Here is a 25,752-nt window from a genome sequence, read left to right on the forward strand (position 1 = left end):
AGAGAATTTCTCTAGGCTAACCCTTCCGTTGACTAGGTTGACTAAGAAAGACCAACCCTTTGTGTGGGATTCCAGGTGTGAGGAAAGTTTTCAAGAGCTTAAGAGGAGATTAACTTGTGCCCCTATGTTAGTGTTACCTGACCCTAGTAAGACATTTGAGGTATTTTGTGATGCCTCTAAATTGGGTTTATAAGGAGTGCTTATGCAGGAAGGTAAGGTAGTAACCTATGCTTCTAGACAACTTAAAGCCCATGAGCAAAACTACCCTACCCATGTCCTTGAGTTAGCTGCAGTAGTATTTGTTCTTAAGTTGTGGAGACATTACTGGTTTGGTCTAGATTTGAGGTTTTTAGTGACCATAAAAGCCTCAAGTACTTGTTTGACCAAAAGGAATTGAATATGAGGCAAAGGTGATGGTTAGAATTCCTTAAGGATTATGATTTTCAATTTAGTTACCATCCTGGTAAGACTAATGTCGTAGCTGATGCTTTAAGTGGAAAATCTTTGAGGGTTTCTTCTTTGATGATTAGGTAGTTGCATATGATTGAAGAGTTTAGAGATATGAGCTTAGTGTGTGAATTGACCCCTAAGAGTATTTGGTTGGGAGCCTTAAGAGTGACTAATAGCTTGATAGATGAAATTAGAGAAGGTCAAAAGGTAGATCCTTTCTTATTGAGTCAAGTAGGGAGGTTGAATCAAGGTGTGAAGAGTGAGTTTAGAGTTGGAGTGGATGGAGTGTTGAGATTTAAGGATAAGTTGTGCATTCCTAGTGTACTTGAGCTTAAGAGAGCAATCTTAGAAGAAGGTCATAAGAGTAGCCTTAGTATCCATCCAAGAGTTACTAAGATGTACCAAGACCTTAAGAAGATGTTTTGGTGGCCTACGATGAAAAGGGAAGTAGAGGAATTTGTGTATGCTTGCCTAGTATGTCAGAAAGCTAAGGTAGAACACCAAAAACATTTCGGTTTGTTGCAACCTTTAGATGTGCCTGTGTGGAAATGAGATAGCATTTCTATGGATTTTGTAGTTGTATTACCTAGGACAGTGAAGAACTTGGATGCTATTTGGGTCAATGTGGATAGATTGACTAAATCTGCCCATTGTATTCCCATTAATATTAGGTACCCTTTGGAGAGATTAATTAAGTTGTACATAGAGGAAATTGTGAGATTGCATGGTATCCTTACTAGTATAGTGTCTGATAGAGATCCTAGATTCACCTTTAGATTTTGGGAGAGCTTGCATACGGCTTTAGGCACTAACCTTAGATTGAGTTCAGCCTATCATCCCCAAACAGATGGCCAAACTGAGAGAACCATACAATCTTTGGAAGGTTTGTTGAGGGCTTGCATCTTAGAGCATGGGGATAGTTGGGATAGTTTCCTACCTTTGATAGAGTTTACCTACAATAATAGCTACCATTCTAGTATTGGGATGACACCCTATGAGGCTTTGTATGGTAGAAGATATAGGACACCCCTTATGTTGGGTAGAGCCTGGAGAGAATGCCATATTAGGACTTGAGATTGTTCAACAGACTATCGAACAGGTCAGGATGATCCAAGAGAGGATGAGAGCAACCCAGAGTAGACAAAAGAGCTACAGTGACAAGAGAAGGAAACACCTTGAGTTTAAAGAAGGTGATCATGTATTCCTTAAAGTCACTCCTTGGATTGGAGTAGGTAGAGCACTGAAATCCCGTAAGCTTACTCCACGTTTCATTGGTCCTTACCAAATTCTTAAAAGGATCGGTGAAGTGGCCTATCAAATTGCTTTACCTCCATCACTTTCAAATCTCCATAGTGTCTTCCATGTTTTCCAACTCAGAAAGTATGTTCATGATCCTTCCCACATCATTAAGTCTGACAACATTCAGTTGAAAGATAATCTCACCTATGAAACGGTCCCATTGAGGATTGATGATAAGAGGGTAAAACAACTGAGAGGAAAGGAAATCCCTTTGATTAAGGTCATTTGGGGAGGAAATATTGAAGAAAGTGTTACATGGGAATTAGAAAGCAAGATGCGAGGAGCCTACCCTTTTCTGTTTTCAGGTAAATTTCGGGGATGAAATTTCTAAAAGGAGGGGAGAATTGTAACATTCCAAATTTTCTACTAATACAATGGTTAATTATTATTTATTTTTATATTATGAAGATTATTTTCTTATAATTATTTTAATTAATTAAATGGGTTTTATAGAATATTTTAGAGGTTTTTAATAATAAATATTTACAAAAATTATTTTTTAATATTTTAAATTTTAGTAGCCTAGAACGGGCTGTTCCGAGATTGGAACGGGCCGTTCCAAACTACTAAAATTCCCTACAATCCTAGTTGGAAACGGGCCGTTCTGGTTTAAAGAACGGGTCGTTCCAAATATGGTCGTTGTGAGTTAGAATGCAATCCTAGAACGGGCCGTTCTGGTTTAAGAACGAACCATTTTGGATGTGAATTTTGAGTATGACGCATGAGTCCAGAATGGGCCGTTCCGGATTTGAAACGGGCGGTTCTAGCCACTTCTGAAGTCTATAAATAGCACACTCTGGCACTCCCAAAAACACACTTTTCATTTCTGACTTCTTTTTCTTCTACACTCTCTAAAGATCAAGGGGAGTCTAGAGGAAGAGACCAGCAAGATCCAGCTTTAACGTCATCTTCTGTTTATCCGGGTAAGGGGGGAGTGAGAAACCTCGCTCGGGGGTGTGGGAATAATTGTTGGGTAGTAGGATTGGCCCCCAAGCCCTTGCCTGGTGCATGCTTCTAGGAACAGGCAAAATATGAATGCTTTTTGTTTTGTTTTATGAATGTTCTGTTGCATTCCTTATGTGATGTAGAGTGTGAATATGTATTTGATTTCAACATTAAATATGCTTTGATATGAATTAGAGTGCTCTGTGGGTTCCAACGAGAACCCTATGAAAAACATGCAAAATATGAACGTTTTTTGTTTTGATTTCTGATTCTTCTGTTGTATTCCTTGTTGAATGAGAAATATGAATATGTGATTAATTTTGAAAATAGACAAGTCTTGATATGAATTAGAGTGTTCTATGGGTTCTTGTGATTAGGAATATGATCTATGGATAATTTGAGGCATTATATGTAAAGTTGATGATGGCTTCATGTTTTGGATAAGTTCTTGGTATGATTTATGTACTATTTTGATGTATATAATTACGAGAAGTTTCTTGTATGAGACTATGTGAATATGATGTGAGAATGTTAAAGGTGAACATATGATCTATGATATGACATTGTGAAATAATGTGACATGAGATATGATGAGATGTGAAATGTGAAATGTGAAATGTTGAGTCAATGAAATCGTGAATGTATGACATGCATCATTTGCATTTATGAGCTAACCAGGTGTATCTTGGGTCACCACGTGATGTAACAAGCTAATCAGGTGTACCTTTTGGTCACCAAGTGATGTAACAAGCTAATCAGGTGTACCTTTGGTCACCAAGTGATGTAACAAGCTAATCAGGTGTACCTTGTGTCACCAAGTGATGTAACAAACTAACAAGGTGTACATTGGGTCACTAGTGATGAAATGATGAGAAATGAGATTATGAGACACGTGACTAGCACCACATGCATTTATGGTCAAGTCCATGAGATCATTGCATGATGAATGATTGTGTATGTGTTATTGTTGTATGTATTATTAGAATTTGTACTTAAATAATGTGTAGCTATGACTGTGCTTGTATGATTTGTATGTGTGTTGCCTAACTGTTATTTCTACACTTGAACCGAGTGAGATGTTTCTCACTCCCTTGTTGTCCTTTGTATATGTTTAAAATTGTGTTGCAGGTGATCATCAGCATGAGGATGTTGGTGATGAGGCTTAGGCTTCAGTTAGACATGCTTTGATAGGATATGTGACATTGGGGCATAACTAGGCGTAATTAGGATTTCATTATTCTATTTTGTTTTGGAAGAACTCATGTTTCATTTTTCTGCATTTGATCATGTTTTAAGTTGATGAATGTGAATTCTCTACTCTCATGTTATTGGAATTTTTGTTTTAATTCTAAAGATTTTTTTTAACCCAATAATATATTTCTTTTAATTATTATATATTTATGCTGGGGTAGAGGGTGTCACAGCGCGCGCTCCGGCGATGACCACGCCGCGCACAACTTCTATGGGGCAGGCTGTGAGATGGTGAAACATTGAGAGAGAGAGAGAGAGATTGAAGGGTGAGACTGAGAGCACCTCCAGGGAAGGGAAAGAGACGTTGTGAAGGGAAGGGAAAGTGAGAAAAGGAAAATGAGAAAGGAAAGGTGAAACAATGAACGGAAGAAAAAAAAAAAAAAGACGGAGTGTGGTGTGAGGTGTCAAAAAGTGTAGTATGAGTTGTAAAAAAGTAGGAGTGCTTATAAGCAATTTCCATCGGAGCAAAAATTGTAAAAATATAGTATAAATTACTTATGAGTGACATAATACAGTGAGACCCATTTAAGATGATTGAGAATTGCTTATAAGTAACTTTCATTATAGACGCTGTGAGGGATTTATGTTGACACGGTAAGTCCTAGCTTGGTAGATATTTCCGTTATCGAAGAGGACTTCTTCTGCAAATTTTTTTAAAAAAATTAAAATATCATTAAAAAATATATTTTTTCAACTCAAAAAGGTTATTCTTTTTTCTTAATCATAAAAGTGGTAGAATATAAAAATACTTTTAATATACTAGATAAGACGTAAATGCATGTCAAAACTGTCAATAAAAAGAAGAAAAAAAAACTATTTCTTTCGTAAAATTGAATAAACAAAGAAATAAAAACTATTTCTTTTTAAATATAATATATTAATTATGCAGGGGGGATGACGAGTGATTTTGAGTATAAACATGTATAATTGTAAAATTAACAAAGAAATGATATATTAAACGAAGAGTTAACTAAATACACATGATCATATATTATTTAACAACAGTTATGAGGAGAGGAAAAAACCTCATATATTCCAAAAGAAATAGTCTTTGAAAAAAAGATGTTCAATGTATGACAACACTTAAATGAAAATAAAATAGAAAAACTAAATTTACAGCGTAATAGCAACCATAAAACAGTCCACATGTGTAAAATATGAAAGTTTATTGTCTCATGATCAAAGATTATGCATGCAATTATAATCTAAATAGAGAAAGGGAAAATAAAACAAAATAAAATGAAACTTAGAGGCTTTCTGGTTTATCTTCATGCAATATATTCAGAGTCGAATAGTTCCAACCCAGGTCTAAAATATTCATCAGAGAACTCATCTTCAGCATTTGATCTCACTAATGTTTGATCATGTCCCAAAATTTTCCCATTCTCAGTGAAGCATATTGGGAGAAAGTGATCAGGAGCAGAGTAAACAAACCATTTAGTCCAAGACCAATACACTTAGTATTCCATCATCATCCATATTTGAGGAGGTACCACATTCCCATAACCTTCAACACACAAACAAAGACATCCTCAAATGACAAAATTGATGTTCCAACTCATGCCACACTAGTGACGGATCTAGGAATTTTAAGTAATGGGAGTAATATTTATATATAAATTTGTAGTATTAAACATATAATTTCATATTTTTTTGGAATAAAAACATATATTTTAATTATTCTCTACGAGATTTCATATTCTAAAAATACTGAATATTTTTTCATTTTCAACATCTTCAAAATTATTATTTTTATATAAATAACAAAATCATTTAATCATTCATTTCTCATATTAAAATTTTGTCTTAAAAAAAATATAATATGAACTTGGATAAACCATCATCTTTTGATTAAGTTTACTTAATTATAATTGACATGACACCACAAACACATACATATAAGTTTGCTAATTCACAATTACTTTTTTTTTTTTTAAAAAAAAGGAGTAAGTTAACAAGTTATATTTAGGTGCATTTTAAAAAATATTACAATTATAACTTGCAAATATACTTTAAAAAAAAAAAAGAATATGTATTTTAACAAGTTTCACATATATTTGATATTTTACATCTATTTATTTATAAAAAAAATTAAGTTAGCAAGCTACACTAAGATATATTTTTTAAAAGAAAAATATACTTCAAAAATAATATATTAATTTTAACTTTTGTTTACAGTATAAAATACAAAAGACGATGAAATACTTAATTTTTAATATAATAAATAATATATTTTATTATAATATATATTAAAAAAATAATTGACATGAAAAACTTAGTGTGTGGCACCATAATCTCTGATAATTTTCTTTCCATCATATCAAATGCAATAATTTTGTGACGGTTACTATCATTAGATGAAATAGTATCCATATATAGTGCAATTCCATAAATTAGTTCTCGAGGAAAAACAATCAACTTGGGTTTCACGATCGTGTGATTTTGTTATAATCACTATCACATAGTCATCGGTTGATGGGTTATACCAATGCCACATAAATATGAAAGTTGTAACCATAGTTTTATAAATCATTTTTGGAGAAGTTCCATATGGAAAAATAAATGAAATTGTAGAAAGTAAAAGTTAAGAGTAGAAATCCTCTGCATGAACCCACAACATTTAACTTGCAACAGCTTTCATGATGGATAGGGTGTAGGTGATGGATCTGGAATATTGAATACTAAGATTTCATAATCATTTTCTATGTTGAATACTAAGATTTCAGAAGTAGTAGATGAGTGGGTGCAGCACCTAAGTCAAAATGAGATTTTGCAAATTGAGGATTTGAAATAAGTGAATGACATGACTTATTCACTAATTTTAGACATACTAGAAATCTCACTGCAACCTCAATAAAATTAACTCGATCAACTCCTCAGGAAAAGAGACTTTGTTTTTCATATTTACTTTGTTTGCTAACAGGTGAATAATAAACCACTATACACCTATACTTATAATCTTGAAGAAAGATAATTTTAAGGATAATTTGTTTTTGTTTGCTTTTTGTAATTTATTTTCAAATTTTTGTTGACTCAAATTTATTATAATGCTAATGATAATAACAGAATCAATAACATACCTACTTGATTTTGGATAACAGATATATATGGTATGAATTTAAGGATATGTTTTTTCTTTAAATTAAATCTTAAAAGAGTTGAGATTATTATAACCTAATTGCATGTAAAAAAAAAAACTAATTAAAATTATTTTTAAATGAATTTTATGTAGTTCACATTTTTTTATAAAGACTGATTATTATTTTTAATCATAAATATTTTATACTAATATTATAATTAAAAAATAAAATTATAAGAGCAAGATATGCTTGAAGGATGATTTTTAATCTTCTCTTCTTTGAATGTATATGTATTTTATTTTATAAGATAAACAATTCTCAAACAGTTTCTTTATTATATTTTTTATTATTTAATTTTATTAAACAGTTTCTTTATTATATTTTTTATTATTTAATTTTATTAAAAAATTATAAATTTTAGTGAAAATCAAATGTTATTCCATGCAATGACGGATCCACGTATATGGCTGCCCCCATTAATTTTTCAGTTTTTTCCTTTTAATATATATATATATATATAATATTATATTATTTTTATTTAAAATTTAAAAATAGAAAAAAAAATTAAAAAAAATTAAAAATTTATAAAATTATAACTGAATTTAAGTCTTGTTATAATTATCTTTGTGTGAGAAGAAAGATTTAAAAAAAAATTAATATGTTATAAAAATTAACAACAAATTACATGTTTCAGAAGAAAAAAAAATTATTATGTATTTAAATTGTAAATCAAGATAAAAAAAATTATAAATTAATAATATATGTATTTTAAGTAAAAAAAATCATAAGTTGTTATTAACCTCTTTTTAGATATTTTATATCTTTTTTCTTTTTTATTTTTACTTTTTCCAATTCTATTCATATTTTGAGATTTCCCTCTACCTCTAACATATTTTAAAGTGTAGAAGAGTGAAACTGGGAAGGAAAAAAAAACAAACTTCTTCTTCCATCTCTACTCCTTCATGTTTTAATAACTAAACTATACATTTAATAAAGTGATCTTTGAGGTTAGTGTATTTAAAGTTATTATTTTTATATTACTTTATTTGAATTATTTTTTATTTTCAATGAGAAATTTAGTATTTTAATTTTTATTTACTCATTCTATTTTTATGTTTAGAAAAAACATTGTATGTTATGAACATTACATTAATTAAAGTTATATTTTCAAGTTGAATTATTTTTTCAAGTGATTGATCAACAACTTCAAGAGTTAAACAACTGTTTCACATAAGCAAATATTGAGTTGCTTCTTTGTGTAGGATGTTTAAATCCAAGAGATTCATTTTCTGCATTTGACAGGGAGAAGTTGATTCGTTTTGCTCAACTTTATTCTTCTAAATTTTCTCCAGTTGAACTTTTGGCATTAGATAACCAACTTGAAAATTATTTCATAAATGTATGTTTTGACAGTGCTTTTTTAAAATTAGAAGTCATGATCTTTCTATGAAGTTTGTGGAGACATGAAAACATGTTGTATATCCATTGGTGTATTTGCTTTTAAAGCTAGCCTTGATACTACCCGTGGCAACTATATCAGTTGAAAGTGTTTTTTATGCTATGAATATCATCAAGAATTGGATGTGAAATCGTATAGGAGATGAATGGTTAAATGATTATTTAGTTACTTATATAGAGAAAGAGAGGTTTTTGATAATATTGAAAATGAGCAAATCATTCAAGATTTTCAAACTATGAAAACTCGTAAAGAACAATTATAATATGTATTTGTCTTTATAAAAATTTTATTTTATATTTTAACAAATTTATATCTTTAAATATTGCTCCCATTATTTAAATTTTCTGGATCCGTCACTGATTCCATGAGTATCTCGATTTAGAAAAAAAAATTTACCCACGGTTTAAAATTTAAGCCAAAAAATTCTTTTTAGTTGGTTCCTATCTTTCTAGTTTTTGATTTTTATTTGACCAACTCTTTTTATTTCTCATTTGCAAGTTTGTTGTTAATTTTAAAATTTTAAGTTTCAGTTTTATCAATTTTAGTGCCCACATTACCACTAGAAGTGGTGCACCTAACTTATATTTTTTTTGGTATAGAATCTCTAAAGATATAGATATATATAAGAGTGCATTATCATTCAGAAAAACAAAAATCATTGCTGATTAAAAAAAATTTCTGCTATTACTAAAGAATCAAATTTTTTTATTTTTAAATATGATACATAATATTTTTTTTATAAGTAAAATAATTTCGATGATGATAACCTTAATATTATTTATACTACTTTACTTCAAATCTCACCACATATGATACGTGTATATTTAAGAAAATTTTACTGTGTTAAAATTTTTTCGATACTTGAACATAACATAGGATGATAATCAACTATCAATGTAAATAATTATTTTATGGGAAAGTAATTTTGGGAATTGTTTTTTTATAAGAGTGTTTTTTTTAATTATTTAATTTAATTATTTATTTGTTATATATATTTATAAATTAAATATTAATATTTTTAAAATAGATATCAATAATAAAAAATAATCCTGTTAAACAATATAAAATATTTATCTCAAATCTAAAATATCATTTATATATTCAAAAAAGGAAAATGATCAAATTACGTTGATATAACTTTTATAATTATTATATTATTCAATAATTTTATATAAAAATAAATTTTATTAATTCAATTGTTAAATTACAACTTTATATTCATGTGAATATGTATGTCAAATTTTGTTAAAATTAAACAATAATAAGAAAGATAATTAAATTATTCATATTTTAGTGTATTTTGAAACATATATATTACATTGATTTTGACTTATATAAATGCAGTATTAAATAATCTTTGATTAATATAAAATTTGTATATATGATTTGGAAGAAAAAACATTTCAATTTAACGATAAATTTTGAAAAATAATCATTTAATTAAAAGTTAGAGTAAAATACATCACTCTCTTCTTTATGTTAAAAATTGTACTCTCATCTATGGCAGAATCTAATATATGACATTATATTAATTTTTATCAAAATTCTATTAACTTTCGCATAAAAGAAAATTATTACCAAAATATTTTTTATACTAACAATACTAACATTCAATTTGAGTTGTATATATAGAGCATTCTCATTCTTATAAATTTTCTCTCAACTTAGGATCACTTAAAGCTTAGAACTTTAGGAATTTTGGAAATTTCTTCTCTAGATTCATATACTTTTGTGAGCAATCACTTGAGTCTTTGACTTAAGTGCTTCCAATTCCAAAGGTTCATCACCTCCTTAAGATTTTTTTCGATCAATCCTTACAAAGGAGGAGCTCAAAGAAAGATCAATAGACTTGAAGTAACTATAGTTGACGAACTAGATCAAAAGTTACTAGGAATTATCGTAAAAAAAAATATTTAAAATATTTTTTTATACAATTATCTTTTTTCATTATAGATTTATAGACTTACAATCTATATGTAAGTCTATATCAACATACAAGACTATGTATGAATTGTATATTTAACAAAAAAATAATTCACTTTTCTCTTTTTTATCACAGTATATATTTTAAATTTTAAATTTTAATAATATTAAGTAAATTATATTTTATCACACAAATTAAAATATAACTCGCAAAGACATATTTAATAATAAATTTATTTCTTTTTAAAAATTAAATTCATTAACTTAACATTATTAATATAAAATAAACTTTTAAATAGATTATCAAATTTTTTAAGATCATATGAAATCTATAAATAAAGTTTATGATAGCCTATTATATTTCACACCTAATTCCAATAAATTGAAAGTTTAAGATTTAGTTTTAAAACCTTTTATATTATGTTGAAATCTCAAAATCAAACTCATAAAAGACTATTTATTTTATGTATTATAACTTAATTTTTTAATTTTTTATCTATACTTGTCTAATTATTTGAATATATTACATAAAAAAATAACCTTTTAAACATCTAAATAACCTTGCTTTATTTTCTATTAAAAATAATTTTAAAAAAATCTTGACTATAAACAATTTATTAATGATTTTTTAATAAAATATACAAAAACAATTTTAAATAATTATGAGACTAGAGACATTATTTTTTAAAATTCACATAAGAAAAAAAAACACTCAAATCCCGACATGAGTACCACCACCAAAAATTTTCTTACGGATCACAAAATTAATCAATCTAGACCAATAAAAGAATGTTTCCTATAAATTCATAATAGCAAAACATTTTTTTCTAGCAATTCCCTACTCACAAGGTGAAAAAAAAATAGAGGAGGAAAGATATCAACTGTGTGTAAAACTTATACCATAAGTTTAATTTCACTAAATGATTAAATGCTTAAAAAAAACTCTTCTCTCAAATTGTTATTAAAAATAAAAAACTTGAAACTCCATTTATAAAAGATTTCATTTCATATTCATATTACAATTTAAATTATTCATTATAGTTAAAAACAATTATTTATTGTTAAATTCAGCTATACATGCAAAATTAAACATTTATTTTTTTACTATAGACATGTTAAAATACATTTCAATCTTGAACACAGCAGTCTCCTTATATGCCACTACATGGAGGTTCCTTCTTCTCTTCATCCTTCTTTTCACAAATTTTAATTGAAATTAACAATTATTCAGTAAAATGGTTCACAATAGTGATGGTAAGATAATAATTTAAATTAAGAATCATTAGCTCCAACATGTACCCCTTCAAAAAGAAGGAAAATAATGTTATATGATAAAATAAAACAAATCTTAATTCATCCTCATCCATTAGGTTCAATTCTCACTTTTATAGACCAAATATTCAATTAGACTTTTTTTTCTCTCTATTCCACCTTCCCCCACCAACCCAAACATTCTTCTGCATCCACCAAATTCAGACATTTCCGTAGTTTCTTATGATTTGTCCATTTATCATTTTTTTTTAAATTCTGTAATTTAAATAAATAGTTAAACCCCTACAGATTATACACTCCAATGAAAATTACAAAAGGTAAGATTTTCGTATAAAATTAATTTTCCTAAATCTTATCCAAATTCTCACATGTTTTGCCCCCAAACAACTTCAGAATGTCAATTATAATTTTCAACAAAATTACAAATTTTAATATAGATTAGACCAATTTCACACAAAGTTAATGTATTTTTAAGAGAGATTACAAAGACTCAAAGAAATGTTTGTAACTTTGCAAAATGCTTATAATCTTCTTCAAAAAAAAAAAAAAAAAAACAAATTGGTGGCTTAATAGAAATTTGTTATAACGGTACCAAGCACAAAATTACCCCTCGTATCTTATCGTAAAATCTCAAGACATGATGGAAACAGAAAAATATTAAACAGTTTGTCACATCCATAAACATAGTTGGTAAAACTAGTCTGACTAGAATCCATAACAAGGGTTTAACAAAATCATACAAAAATATATAACTTTTTTGCTTAAATGAAAACAAACTACCAGCAGTAGAGGCTAATTCTTTGGTCCAATATCCTTCAGGGCACAAATCTGCTCCTCACCCATTGCAGACATAACTGACACGACCAGGTCCTTACCCTCAGCAAATCCATCCTTTATCTGCATTGGCCAATAAATGTTACATAATTAAACACAATTATGGAATAAAAGCAACCAATAAAGGTGAACAGATTATAAGAATTTCAAGGAGTTTAGTATAAACAATAACTAAACCTTGATAAATTTCTTGATATGAACTTAAATTAAAAGAAAATAAAAAAATAAGAATAAACTTCTTTATAAATTAAAATGAACTTATACGCCTTAACTTTTGGAGAAGTTGAATAATAGAACTTTTATAAAAGTTATAGTGTATAAACTGCTTTCATAAATTAAAATCAACTAATCCACCTTAACTATTGGAAAATCATGAGATCTTTTATAAAAGTCAAATTACATTAAGTTTATCTTCTTATTTTCTTCTCCTGTAACATAAATACTAATGGATAATTTTATCTATTCGGGATCATATATCCAAAGATATACCCTTGGACGATGCAAATGCAAAAGACAAAACAGTAGGTTTCTACAAACCTGAGTAAGCAGACTGTCATCGGTAGGAAGCCTGAGGTCATCCTTGGTGTTTCCATTTTCAGTAAGCAAGCTGACCTGTAATATCATTCAAGCATGAATTCAGATAATAGTGACAAAATTAGAGATTTCCGTTAGAGAAAACATTTTTTTATTTTCATTTTCAATATTTACATGGATAACAACCATGTCACTTTATTTTCAAAGATTATATAAGATGTGGTGAAAACAACATATTGGATAGTTAGTTTTATCATTTCTTAAACAAATCTTCAAAGAATGTAATAGGAATAAATACGGTGACAGTGACAGTTCTTCAGCTTCAATCATATTAGGAATATGTACTTAAAAAGTTATATCCAGGACAATTTCTAATTACCTGGCAATGTAAAAAAAGTTATCACCGATAAGTATATCAAAATTAAACTCATTAAAATACAAGCAAAGTAGCCAACCTTAATTAGTTAATAGTGCAAAAATCTTTACACAACTGATAGTGTATCAAAATCAAACCCATCTTTAAATTTAAAAAAGATGGTCAATCTCAATGAGATAAAGTTTTAGTTATTTTTCAAATACAACAAGGTGAGGTTTTCACAATTATTGTCAAAAAAGAAAATGAAAACCGGCTCTAACTCTCAAGTCAGTGAACCAAAGAAATGGTCAACAAAAAAAAAAAGTAACTCACAAATCCATCCTCAGAAATATCAATCAACTGGTAGTCAGTACGATTCACATGGGGAACCTGAAATGCAAACAAAGTTAGTACAGCAAAGAGAGAAATTATCATAAAACAAGAAAAACAAAACATGATAAGGTGGCATACATCACAGTTGTGGGAAGAGGGCACAATATCTTCAAGCTTCTTGGCAGTAAAGATATCAATTCCAACAAAGTGGCACTTGGCATGACCATGCTTACCAGTTTTGGAAGTCGAAACTTCAACAACCTGTCAAACACCGCACATTCACACGCATCAATCATAATCAATAAAAAACAACACACCACAAATTCAATATCAATGCTCAAAGACCACAACACACAAGCAAAATCAATTAGAGTAAACACTCAATTTAGTCTCTGAATTTGTGAATCAACCAAAGTAAACACTTAATTTGGTCTCTGAATTTGTGAGTCACAATAATATTAGTCCTTCAAACTAAGAAACTTTAAAATTAATCCTGAAAGAGTGAATTGACAATCAAATTAGTCCAAAACTCCATAACTTGATATAATATTGATATATATTCAGAGACTAAAATGGCATTAACACTTTATAAATTCAAAGGCTAAAGTGAGTGTTTACTCAAATCAATTAACACCGTCTCCTTAAATCAAAACATGCACCCTAAAGAACTTGAGATTTCACCAATTAAAATTTTTCTTTTATTTTTTAATTAAAAAAAAAAACTAGTTTTGTTTCTCCAGTGAACTGAAATAACTCCACCACGGGTAATTAGAGTTCGCAAAACCTAATCCAATAATCAAAACGCACGAAACGATAGATCTCGAAGCCCAAATCGCGTAACACATAGTTAATCATGACAAAACCACAATCACTGAAAAACCCTAGATAATTAATTAACAATAATAATAATGATGAAAGTAAAGAGTGAAAGGACATAAAATGGTGATATACGACACTGTACCTTGCAGGGACGACCCTTGATGACGATGTAACCGTTTTTGCGAATGGTGCCAGCTTGTTGAGGGTAGGTTTTGGAAGCACCTGCGTCACCCTTGGATTCAAAATGATGTTCCTCGTCCGACATAGCTGAACTCGTTCACTCACTCACTCACTCACCGATTCAACTCGACCGACTCAGAGAAGGGTGGAGGCGGAGAAGACAGTGACTTGAGGGAGGATATGGATTTATATCACTGCTTTTCTATAATTTTCTGTTTTCAGTAAATTCCGGAACTGTTTCTACATCATTATTATTTTTATTTTTATTTTATAAAATGTTTCTTTATTCAAAATATCTTGTTTACTCATTTTTTGAGGTGGGTTATCCCTTCAAATCAAATTTGAATTGAAATGTTGATATCTGTTTAACTAATAAGATCTTTATCACTGATTTGATTTCTTTTTATTGGATATTATTACTGATTTGATTTTTTTATAAAAAAATAAATAAAATTATAAAAATGATTGTAATGGAGATTGAACTTAGGTCTTCATGCTTTTAATTATTTCAATTCTTTTCTACTTAACCACTATTACTGATTTAATTAATAAAAAAAATATTTTGAATAAAAATTATTTATATAAAGAAACTATAGTTTTTACAATTACATATATCAATAATATGAAAATCAATTGACATTTGAGTAAAAAAATTATAAATAATTAGTATATTATGAAAGTTGAGAACTAAGTTAGGATTTTAGAAGTGAAAGACAATCTTCTAGGAACATCAAGAGAAAAGACCAAGAGGGTGTGTTGGAACATGGTGTCACGAATAGGGGAAGTAATCGAGAGAAATCTTATAAGGACTTTTTGATGATGGCCAATGACGTGAACCCAACTTTTCAAGATTTCCCTAATGAGGAGGAGAGGATGATGTGTTGCAAGAGGATCGAGAAGTGCATAATAGAAACTAGAAACCTATTAAGTTAAGTAGGAATAGGCCACCAATTTCTCACCTATTCTTTGTGGATGACCTCTATTTGTTTGGAGAAGTTAGTATGTCTCAAATAGATACTATAAACAAATGTTTGATATTTTTTGTTCATCATCCAATCAAAAAAATTTCAATATCCAAGACTAGGATGTGTGTATCTAGAAATATAAATCATAACATTGCAATGGAAATTTGTAGATGCTCTGGATTTTGACTCACGAGAGATCTTAAAAAATATCTAGGTACTCCCTTACTACATGGAAAAAGAAAGAGACATACTCATTTCTCTTCCAAAAGACTCAAATGAAACCAAGCTCTTGGCATGCAAGACTCACTTTATTTGCTGGAATGTGCACTGTTGCAAAGGAAGTGATTGTAGCATTACCAACATATACGATGCAATCTATTTTATTACCTGTGCAAGTTTGTGAGAAGTTGGAGCTCATGAACAAGAGTTTTGTGTGAGGAGAAGATATTGACAAGTGAAAGTGTCATACTATTGGTTGGCACAAGTTCTGCTCTTCCAAGGAGGCGAGTGGAATGGGATTTAAAGATTTGCATGTGGTTAACAAAGCCTTAGTTATGGAACTAGAGTGGGGTTTTGTTAACAAGTTAAACGGTCTTTAGATCTAAGTGATAAGTAGTAAATATGGGTGTTATGAATCCTATATGCTTGTGGTTATGAGGCAAAAAGGTGGGTCACAAGTTTAGAGAGCTATTACATCAACTTGGGATGCGTTGACGGTTAGTTAGGAATGGACTACGCATTTTTGGAATGACAAGTGGTTACCACTAGGCACTCATCTTAATAAATTTCTCCTTCAACATTTGTATATCAAGGAATCTAATATTACGATTTTTTGTTTTTGTAATTGTGGATGGATTCTGGAACTTGTCGAATGTGCAATAATGAATTCTACATCATTTGGGTAAGGTTGGTCTAAAGAAGGAGATTCACATGTCTCAAACTAAAACTCAAAAAGTTAAAATTAAACACAAAGTATAAAGATATGTTTGATTAAAAAAAGAGCGAGGAAAAGTAGGGATGGATATTGAGAAGTAAAAAAAGATAAATATTTTCTTGTTTGGTTTATAAAGGAAGAGATGAATTTAAAAATTAATTTATCTCCATATTCTTATAATTTTAAATTTAAAAATATAAATAAAGTTATTTAAAATATAATTTTTAAAATATTTTAAAATTTCTCGTCCCCTTTCAAATCTTCCCAATATTGAAGGAGAACTAAACTTAGATGAAGAGTGATTTTAACCTTGCTTGAAAGTTAACATTCAATCTAAATAACAATACAATAATAAAGGAGTGGTTATACATCTCACATATTTTTGCAATACAGGTAAGAAGATTAAGTAGAACTAAAAATACAACATAAACACTTCACATACTCACTTTCATTCACATAATCAATATTCTTATGTTCTTAATTTTATATACATGTAATACTAATAGCTTATAACTCAAACGCAACTTAAAGGTGTGACACTAATTTGAAATATGTTTCTCGGTATTCTCCGCCCATGAAATCCTCTCAAGCATCATAACCAACCAAACTTTTCTACATTGTAAAGTGACTAGCTCCTCAAAACTCCTACCAAGCTATCTAACAAGTTGGATTCCAGATCTCATGCCCACCAATTAACCTTTGCCCTAAAACACCCATCAACTCACTTATATTTTATTTTTCTAAAATCATCCTTAATTTATTTTAACAAACTCAAATTAATAAAATAATATAAGCCTACTTCTTCCTCTTATTTATATAAATATCTTTCCATATAAGTTGGAATAATTAATAAGAGTGTTTAAAGGGTTGTTTTTTAATAAGAGTGTTTTTAACTAATTTTCTTTAATAAAAGTATTTATAAGAATTTTTTAACTATTTTATATTTTTAATCTATCATTTTTTTGTTATTTTAAATTAAATTTCAATATAATTTTAAAAAATATCAATAGTTAAAAATAATTTTGTATCATAATATAAAATATTTATCATAAATCTTAGTTATAATTTATATGATATATTATTTTAATTTATTAAAAAAATAATTATAATATAATTTATTGATGCGTTACATTTTATAGGCACATAAGAAACATTTTTACCCTGATTTGCTTACATAATTATTTGTTTTTGTCCTCTTTGCTGTTTGTTTATCTTTATTTGTTAAACCTGTTGTACTAAATAGTTTTTGTGAATGCAAAGTGTTTGGATTTGAACTAAAAGAGAGAAATCCAAGAATTACATGATCATTGGAGCATAAGAAGAATTATCATGGACTCACGAAAGAGAAAAATGGAGAAGTACTAGACATTTACTAGAAGGTACGGGCAAGCAACTCACTTGCACGCCCTTGCAATCCAACTCATGTTAGGAAATGTTACTAGAAAAATTGTTATATAATGACATATAGTAACACGATATTTATTATTAAAAATTAATTTTACTTTCATTATAAATACAATATATGTTGATATATTATTAAATATTATAAGTATAGGTTACAGTGACACAATATATGTTATTAATTTTCTTTCAGAATCAATACTAAAATTTGTATACTTATATGTCAAATAAATTTATATTTATATATTTTGTGTCTATATTGACATTTTTTACATGTTAATATATGTAACATTTTTTATAATATGCACAAGGCATCAACTTGGACAGACTTGCAATCAATTGCAAGCTTGTGCCATTCATTAAGGGAGCTATATTCATTAAATCCATCAAGAACCAACATAGGTGTGCATCCTAATTGCATGTTCGTGCAAACATATGCTATTTTCTTTTTATCTTTTTATTATTTTGTAATTTTTTATTTTTATTTTTTATTTTCTTTTCTTTTAGGGTTAGTTTTTAGGACTTTAAGTAATATTTGAGTGGAGATAGAAGACATCTTTTGCTCTACTTTCTACTTCTAGACTTTAGGATTTTGACTCTCTCTTAACTCTAAGGTTCATTTTTGCTTATGATTTCTTGTTTTCTTAGGGAAAACTACCACGAGCATGTGTAAGTAATCTCTTTTTACTTTGAGATTGGAGCTTAGTCATTGAGAATCTTTTTATTTAATCAAATTATTTAGTAATTTATTTAATTTCTTCTCTTTATCTAATTTTTAGTCTTTTATAAATACAAAACATTAAAAATTATTTTTATAAGTTTAGATATTTAAGGAAGAACTGAAAGGTGAACCTAATTATCAAAACTCTAAAAACTAGACTTAGGGTTTAAATCACAAAAGTAGATTTAATTCTGAGAACTAATTGGATTAACAAAGAAAGTACTAAATTTAATTAAACATAGTTACCAGAACAATAAGAACTAATTCAATTAGATACTCCTCTCTATCTTGAAAGAGAATTCAAGATATCTTAGGTTAATTCACCTTCAAAGAGATTTTAGTAAAATACTAAATGAGAAGATTAAATAAATAGGAACTCATGACACCAACCATAATCCTAAAATATATTTTAATTATTATCAAAATCAATTTTTTATTTTATTATTAAAGGTTTTCTTATCTTATCATTATGTTTTTTATTATTAATTGCAAAAATCTTCCTTTATCTAATTTTAATTAATTAATAATTATTAAACAATCAAAACACATGATCATTGTGAATTAATATCTTTATTATTTGGCGATAATATATGCATTTATTAATTTTTCTCATCATTTATATATTCAAAATATTCATTATTACTTTTAATTATATAAAATAAAAATATATCGTGCAGATTTCATATGCTAAAATGCCATACAAAATTGACTAGATAAATCAAGGAAACTCGTACAAAAAAAAAAGCAAGGAAAAGTAAAAACAAATAAATAAATAAAGACGGTTAATGTTTTATTTTAGATTAAATTATATTTTTATTGTTCTTTATCTTATTTTTTTAGATTTATTTTGGTTTTTTATTTTTAAAATATTTATTATGATTCTTTATTCTTTAAATTTAGATCAATTTGGTCTTTTGAAATAATTATTTTCAATATTGAAACATAATTTTAGATTATTTTTTGAGTGATTCAAGACTTGAAATCTGTCTCATTAAATTAACTTGTATGAAAATTATTAAAGATAAATAAAGTTTAAATAAAAAAATATTACAAACATGATATAAATTACATAAGATAAGTCTAAAAGATAATTAAAAATTCAAAAATTATAATTTTATATTATTTTTTAGTTGCTTATGAGACATATTTTTCACATAGTTTTCATTATGTTATAGTTTTTATGAATTCAAGCATCAATTAACTTTTATAATTTTGATATAATTGAATCCATTATTATAAATTTCATGTCAAAAATTTAAAATTGTGTCACAAAATTAAAAATTATTATTGTTTTAACCAAATTGATCTAAATATAAAAGATAAAAGACCAAAATAAATATTTTAATAGATAAATAATTAAAATAAATATAAAAATTAAGATAAAAGACCGAAAGTATAATTTAATTTTTATATAAAAAAGCTTATCTTCTAGTTAATTAATTAATTGGGTCTTACGTTAATTAAAAAAATGTGTTAATTCAGAATGTAAGGTTTAGGGTTTTAATATTTCAATATCTATGATTACAAATTCATAATAACATTGTGATTTGGTAGTATGGTTTCTAATATTCATATTATTTATCCACACTTTCTATTAGTTGATCATAATTTTAATTATTTAAAATATTTTATTTATTTATTTTTATATCCTGTCTAATATTTTTGTCAGTTATATTTAATTATTTTTTTATACTTTTATTATTGCAAGTAAAAAAAATAGAAAGATAAAAGTATTATGTGAACTAATTCACATTATCATTTAATTGTAAATCACCATGCACAACAAGATTTTTTTGGGACGATTATAAAGACCCAATGTAACATGTTTAAGACTTGGTCAGTGAATTTCATCTTTTTAACCAACCATATAAGCTTGATTGATGAAATAAATGGTTACAAAAATTTTGGCCTATGCCTCCCCCAAAGACCCCTTTATAAATGGGTTGATTAAGGAGAAATTTTTCTTTATTTTTTTTAAGATGTGAAAACATGAGAAAGAAAAATAATACTTTAAAAAATAATATAAATACATTTGTAATAATGTCAAATATTTTAAATAAAAATTTATAATCTTAACATATAAATATTTACACATTCTAATAAAATCATCAAAATTTTAATGTTTACAAATTTAAAAATTCAAATACATTAACTAAACATCAAAATATTAAATTTTAATATTTTTTATAGCTAAATCTTAATATTTTAAAATTTAAAAATCAAAATACATCCGTCAAATATCAAAGTCTTAATATCTTAAAAATAAGAATTATTAAACTTTAGCGTAAGCATCACTCTGATTGGCCAAAATATTCATTTGAATCATACGATTTTTTTTTTATTTTAAAAAAAAGTCTGTATCCGTGCACACCCAGGGTAAACAAATTTGTCTATAAACTTTGATATTCATCTGTATTTTTTTTACTTCACTGTAATTATCTTAAAACTTATATTATTAAAATTTATTATTGATTGACATAATAAAAATTTTATACAGAATAATAGATAAAAATTAAATTTTAAAATAAAAATAAAAATAGATTGTGCTTAAAATATATTGAAATATGAATAATTCCTTTCGTGAGTTAAAAAAGAACGTGAAAAAAAAAATCTTGTTTTGTATTAGTGATAAAATACTATTCAATTATATCAAAGTTATACGAATTTTTTTTAAATAAGCTTTTTAAAGTTTTAGTCATATATCTTAAACTTAATCACTTATAAACATTTTAATATTTAAATATATGTTAATATTACTATCTAGTTAATTGCACACTTTTTAAATTTTAGACTAAAATAAATAATGTTTTACACTTTTAGATTTTTTTTAATTCTTAAGATTTAGATGGACTAAAGTGATAATTACATATATTTTTAGGTTAAAATAGTGAAGACATACACTTTTACATAGTATTTGGTTGAAAAAAAGTGGAAGGGATGAAAGAGAAAGAAATGAAATTTAAAACATTATTAGTATAATATATAATTTTTTATATATATATTTTTGAATGTAAAATTATAAGATATAAAAGTAAAAATATTTTTTAAAATCTTTCTCCACCCTTTTGTGAACTAAACATGAAAAGAAAAAAAAAAGTACCTCCTTTTTTCTTCAATAAGATCTCTTCTTTATTCTCCCTTAAATCAAACAATACTTTTAATCTCTTCTCTCTTTTTCTTTAAACCAAACAATACATGCATCATTTGCATTATATGTTTTTGTGATAGGAACAATGTGAAATACGCTATCAAGAAAGGTCACCTTTATGTAAAAATTTGAGGATTCATGACCTTGGAGATAGTTAGGTTTGGGAATCATAATCTTGGCACATTGTATGCATGGGGTGAAACTTGACCAACATAGTTATCCTGACACGCCACTTGTGTATTTTCTCCTATTGTAGAGCGTTGTGATGACTTGACTTGATATGATCTCCTAGACTACTCAACCTTCGAGCAGGGATAAAATGATTTTACTTGTTCCACATGCATGTAGTTTTAGGAAAGTCTTGTCCTCGCATGAACATAGCATACCTATTGTGTTTGGATTATGAAATTGATATATGCTTAGATGTGATGTATGATATTTCTACAGAATGTGACTTGATAAATATTGTCTTGATTACTATAAGCTATGAATAGAATAATTGCTAATGAATCATAGGTATGTACATTTGTATTTATTGTATGTGTGGTTACACAGTCATTTCCTACAATGATCGTTAAAGTGAGATGTTTCTAACTCTCTTTTTCTTTTGTTAATTATTTCATTTTTTATGTATCTATAGATGAATTTAATTATGGAGGAGTTTAAGACTTATGCTTGGAATTATATGATAAGATGTGTCATCAAGACATTAGTTAGGAACTATTTTTCCATTGTTATTGCATAAGGAACTTAGTTTCTTTCCTTATACAATGTTTCCACATTAGTTGATATTCTTTGTAGTTTGCTTTAGTTTTAATCTTGTTATTTTGGAAATTTGATTATGATACCTTTATCCTTAGTTCTCCATTTAATAAATTAAGTATTTAAAAAATTACTATTATATTATTGATTTTATGCATTTAGAAGAGAGGATGTCACATGCGTTAGAGGTGAAATCTCTTTGGGCGACCACTACTGTCTCTCAATTTGACAAATAAAGTCTCAAGTCAAATTAGAAACTACTAAGTTTCGACTATTTACTAAGCAAACAATTGTGTTTGGTTTAAGAATCTCTAATATATCATTGACTTCCTGATCGATAGTTATTGGTAAGGGTGTTCGTGGAGTGGTGTAGTTCGATTTTTACCTTAAAAGTCGTATGAACCAAATAAAAAAAGTAAGTGTGATTCCATGTGGTGGTTTGTTTAAATGAATTATGAAATCCAAATTAAACTAAGTCAATCTTTTATGGTTTGCTTCGATTTTTATTGTTTTTAAAGTTTATTATTTAAAAATTAACTAAAAATATGTAATATTATGTTATTGGTTTAAGATCGTACGTAAAAAAATAATATTAAAATTATAAATATATTAAAATATTTATGTATTTAACATTAATCTTTATCTTATTATTTTAATAAAAATATTTCTTTAATATAATTTTATATAATATAAAAAAAAATTCTTATATATATAGTTTCTCAATTAAAAAACTTATTTTTGAATGTTATAAATAATTTATAACTTTTCATTCTAAAATTCACTTCAGTAATTTACAATTTTATAGAAACCTTTTAAATATTATAACATATATTTGGAGAGAAAAATACCTCTTAGTAACTTACAATTTATAAAACACTTTTTATGTTATATATCAATTTTGTATTCGATTACGTGTTTTAAAAATTTATACATTTAACAAATAAATGTGATTCCGTTTGATTTAAAGCGATTTCACATTCCAATCCGAAAACTAAACCAAAATGCATAATTTTGGAAATGTATGATTTAAAGCAATTTCACATTCCAATCCAAAAACTAAACCAAAATGCATGATTTTGGAAATTGAAAAACTATACCAAATTGCTAATTTGCGATTTTTCATCAATTTTTAATCTTTTTTGATCAATTTATAATTTTTTGTTTGAATTAGCTTGATTTTAAACATCCCTAATAATTGAAGTATCATCCCTCATCTACCATTATGTATTAAAAAAAAAAAAAAAAAACTACCTCATTTTCTCTTTAATAAAATTTATTTATTTTTCTCTTATAAATCAAACAAAATTTAATTTCTCTCGTCACTTTCTTTTATCCAACAAGAAGTTTTAATCTCGTTCGTCTCTTTTTCTTTCATCTTTTGCATGAACAAAGCCTTGATATCCAAATGGTTTGTTACCTTTGTATTAAATTTACCTGCCATGGGTGATGGGTTAGCTTTTCATTTTTGGGCAACACATATCTGTGGGGAATCTTGTTGTTGGCCTACTGTTCTCTTTTGGCCCAAAACAAACCGACAATGAAGGCCCAAGTCCAATTCATGGTTGCCACCATTTCTCCACATGTGATTAATGAGAACAACTTGTTTGCCAAAGCAATGAAAGACGCTAATTTTTTTAATCTTTTTATATACATTTTGTCATTTTAATTTCAAAAACCACTAATTAAAAACAACTAAATCTAAAATATTGTCCTATTTTTCAGATTATTATATTGATTAAAAAAAATAGAGTGTTACAGATATACAAACATGTCTTATAAGCACACATTGTATATTCATGCTACATAATTATTGAAGACAAATGACACATATAATGATAACTTTAATTAATTCTTATGACCATTTAGAAAATGACATTTCAACAATTGGTGTATAGTGTATCCCAATTCTCCAACTTACTTATAAAGGAAAGGCGATTTTTGAATATACTTATAAAAGAAAGCACTTATTCGTTTATAATATACATATTTATTTTTTAAGATGATTTTATCCTTAAAAATTTAAATAATAAAAAATAATATTAAATATTATTTATTTATACAAATATAAAACTCTAAAATTTAAAAATTAAAATATAACATCAATTAATCTAATATATATTAATAATTATTAAATATTTTTATTAAATAAAATATAAAAATGAAGTGTGTTACTAATTATAGAAAAAATTATTATCCCGAAACATATTTGAAAATATCTCGAATATGTGAGAATAATAAAAGTTAAACATGTTTCATAATATATAATTTTTCTGCTTTGTATTTTTTAATAATCCTTAGTTATTAGATATTATTATATTGATAATAAATTAAATAAAATGTAATTATAATATTAATATATTTTACCTTATCATCTAATCAGAGTATATATATATATATATATATATATATATATATATATATATATATATATATATATATAAAAGGAAGGTTCAAATGACACAGTTAATAACTTTATATTAAATGTGAATTTTGAAAGTTCATATCTCTTAGATCATATATGTCAAATTTTGTTAAAATTGAACAACAACTTGAAGGTAACCAAAGTGTTCATATTTTAGTATATTTTGAAGTGTATATATTACGTCAATTTTGTTTTATGAGAATGAAGTATCAAATCATCTTAGATTAATATAAAATTTGATATATATGATCTAAGAGATATGAACTTTCAATCTAACGGTTGGATTTTCAAAATTCACATTTAATATAAAGTTATTGAGTGATGTAACATTTAGTAAAAGTTACACCGGTGTCGTTTGAACCCTTCTCTCTCTCTATATAATATATATATATATATATATATATATATATATATATATATATATATAACGGTTGGATTTTCAAAATTCACATTTAATATAAAGTTATTGAGCGGTGTAACACTTAGTAAAAGTTACACCAGTATCGTTTGAACCCTCCTCATATATATATAGAGAGAGGGGTTATAATTACACTGGTGTAACTTTTATTAAGTATTACACCGCTCAATAACTTTATATTCAATGTGAATTTTGTAAATCCAACCGTTAGATTGAAAATTCATATCTATTAGATCATATATACGAA

At 26.9% G+C, this 25,752-nt stretch overlaps 1 protein-coding gene across 1 annotated transcript; it reads right to left on the reverse strand.

Moving 5' to 3' along the window:
- Positions 1 to 12,317: 12,317 nt before the first annotated feature.
- On the reverse strand, positions 12,318 to 14,931 carry LOC109808397 (eukaryotic translation initiation factor 5A-2). Its single transcript, XM_020371392.3, has 5 exons — positions 14,697 to 14,931; positions 13,874 to 13,996; positions 13,736 to 13,792; positions 13,051 to 13,125; positions 12,318 to 12,576 (listed from the first exon to the last, which is right to left on the reverse strand). Exons 1-5 carry the CDS (start codon positions 14,817 to 14,819, stop codon positions 12,472 to 12,474), a joined length of 483 nt encoding a protein of 160 aa, XP_020226981.1. The 5' UTR covers positions 14,820 to 14,931; the 3' UTR covers positions 12,318 to 12,471.
- Between the last annotated feature and the right edge of the window lie 10,821 nt (positions 14,932 to 25,752).

Source organism: Cajanus cajan, chromosome 6, assembly GCF_000230855.2.
Source record: "Cajanus cajan strain Asha chromosome 6, NIPB_CcT2T_4, whole genome shotgun sequence".
NCBI classification, from domain to species: Eukaryota; Viridiplantae; Streptophyta; class Magnoliopsida; order Fabales; family Fabaceae; genus Cajanus; species Cajanus cajan.

Bases quoted from the DNA above. Each gene is read 5' to 3' on its own strand.
- LOC109808397 (XM_020371392.3), bottom strand. From the start codon at position 14,819: ATGTCGGACGAGGAACATCATTTTGAATCCAAGGGTGACGCAGGTGCT. The intron at 13,997-14,696 runs GTACAGTGTCGT...GGTGTTTGACAG, and splicing joins TCAAGGGTCGTCCCTGCAAG to GTTGTTGAAGTTTCGACTTC. The intron at 13,793-13,873 runs GTATGCCACCTT...TTTGCATTTCAG, and splicing joins CCTCTTCCCACAACTGTGAT to GTTCCCCATGTGAATCGTAC.